At 36.1% G+C, this 689-nt stretch overlaps 1 protein-coding gene across 6 annotated transcripts in view; it reads right to left on the reverse strand.

Moving 5' to 3' along the window:
* The window catches only part of LOC119585703 (mitogen-activated protein kinase kinase kinase kinase 3-like), a gene marked incomplete at its 5' end in the record, with an annotated part of 59,548 nt that overhangs the window by 12,760 nt on the left and 46,099 nt on the right, over window positions 1–689 (reverse strand). For all 6 annotated transcript variants that reach the window (XM_037934382.1, XM_037934381.1, XM_037934380.1 and 3 more), the window contains 1 exon segment: window positions 25–151. In XM_037934382.1, the coding sequence (XP_037790310.1) occupies window positions 25–151 (127 nt within the window).

Raw genomic sequence — 689 nt, forward strand, 5'->3', positions numbered from 1 at the left:
AAGACAAGCGCAAACAACACTCACCGGTCAGAGCCAAGTAACCTGAAGAGTCGAGAGTTGTCAATAATCTCTTGTGTGATTTCCCCATTCTTGAAACTTCGACCCTGCATCCCATGCTCATGAAATGCTAACACACTGTCCGTTAAACACACTGAAAAGTTTTACATTTATGTCAGCTTGCACCTATGGTTCATTTGCTTCACAATTTGTGGTGACAGTTGACTATTCACAACTATACTTAGCTAGTCAATTTACAAATATATCCAAAATATGTAGAAGCATGCATACAAGAACCATTAACAATGGATTCTATCACTCTATGAATATAATTATATCTCGCATTAACTTTAGCTAAAATATCATTACACTTAGATAAAGCAAAGGAATTATCAAGCTATGATTAAGTAATGCCAGTACACTTTTCAAACTACAGCAACCCATGCAGGATCAAATTTGTTTGTTAAACATGATGTTTGATGAAAAACCTAACAATGCCAAACATGGTGTGACAAAAATGTTCTATCTGGTGTCTGGTGGCTCTAGTGTCAATATTGATCAAGGAGGTACCTTGTGCTACCAATATACTCAGACTTAAAACACAAGGAAGGAGTGTCAAAAAAAAGAGTGGTAAAGATTTATTACATGAGTTGAAAGTCAGACAACCATTGGTCAAGAGAAGTGTCATCACT

This window comes from Penaeus monodon, chromosome 20, assembly GCF_015228065.2.
Source record: "Penaeus monodon isolate SGIC_2016 chromosome 20, NSTDA_Pmon_1, whole genome shotgun sequence".
NCBI lineage: Eukaryota > Metazoa > Arthropoda > Malacostraca > Decapoda > Penaeidae > Penaeus > Penaeus monodon.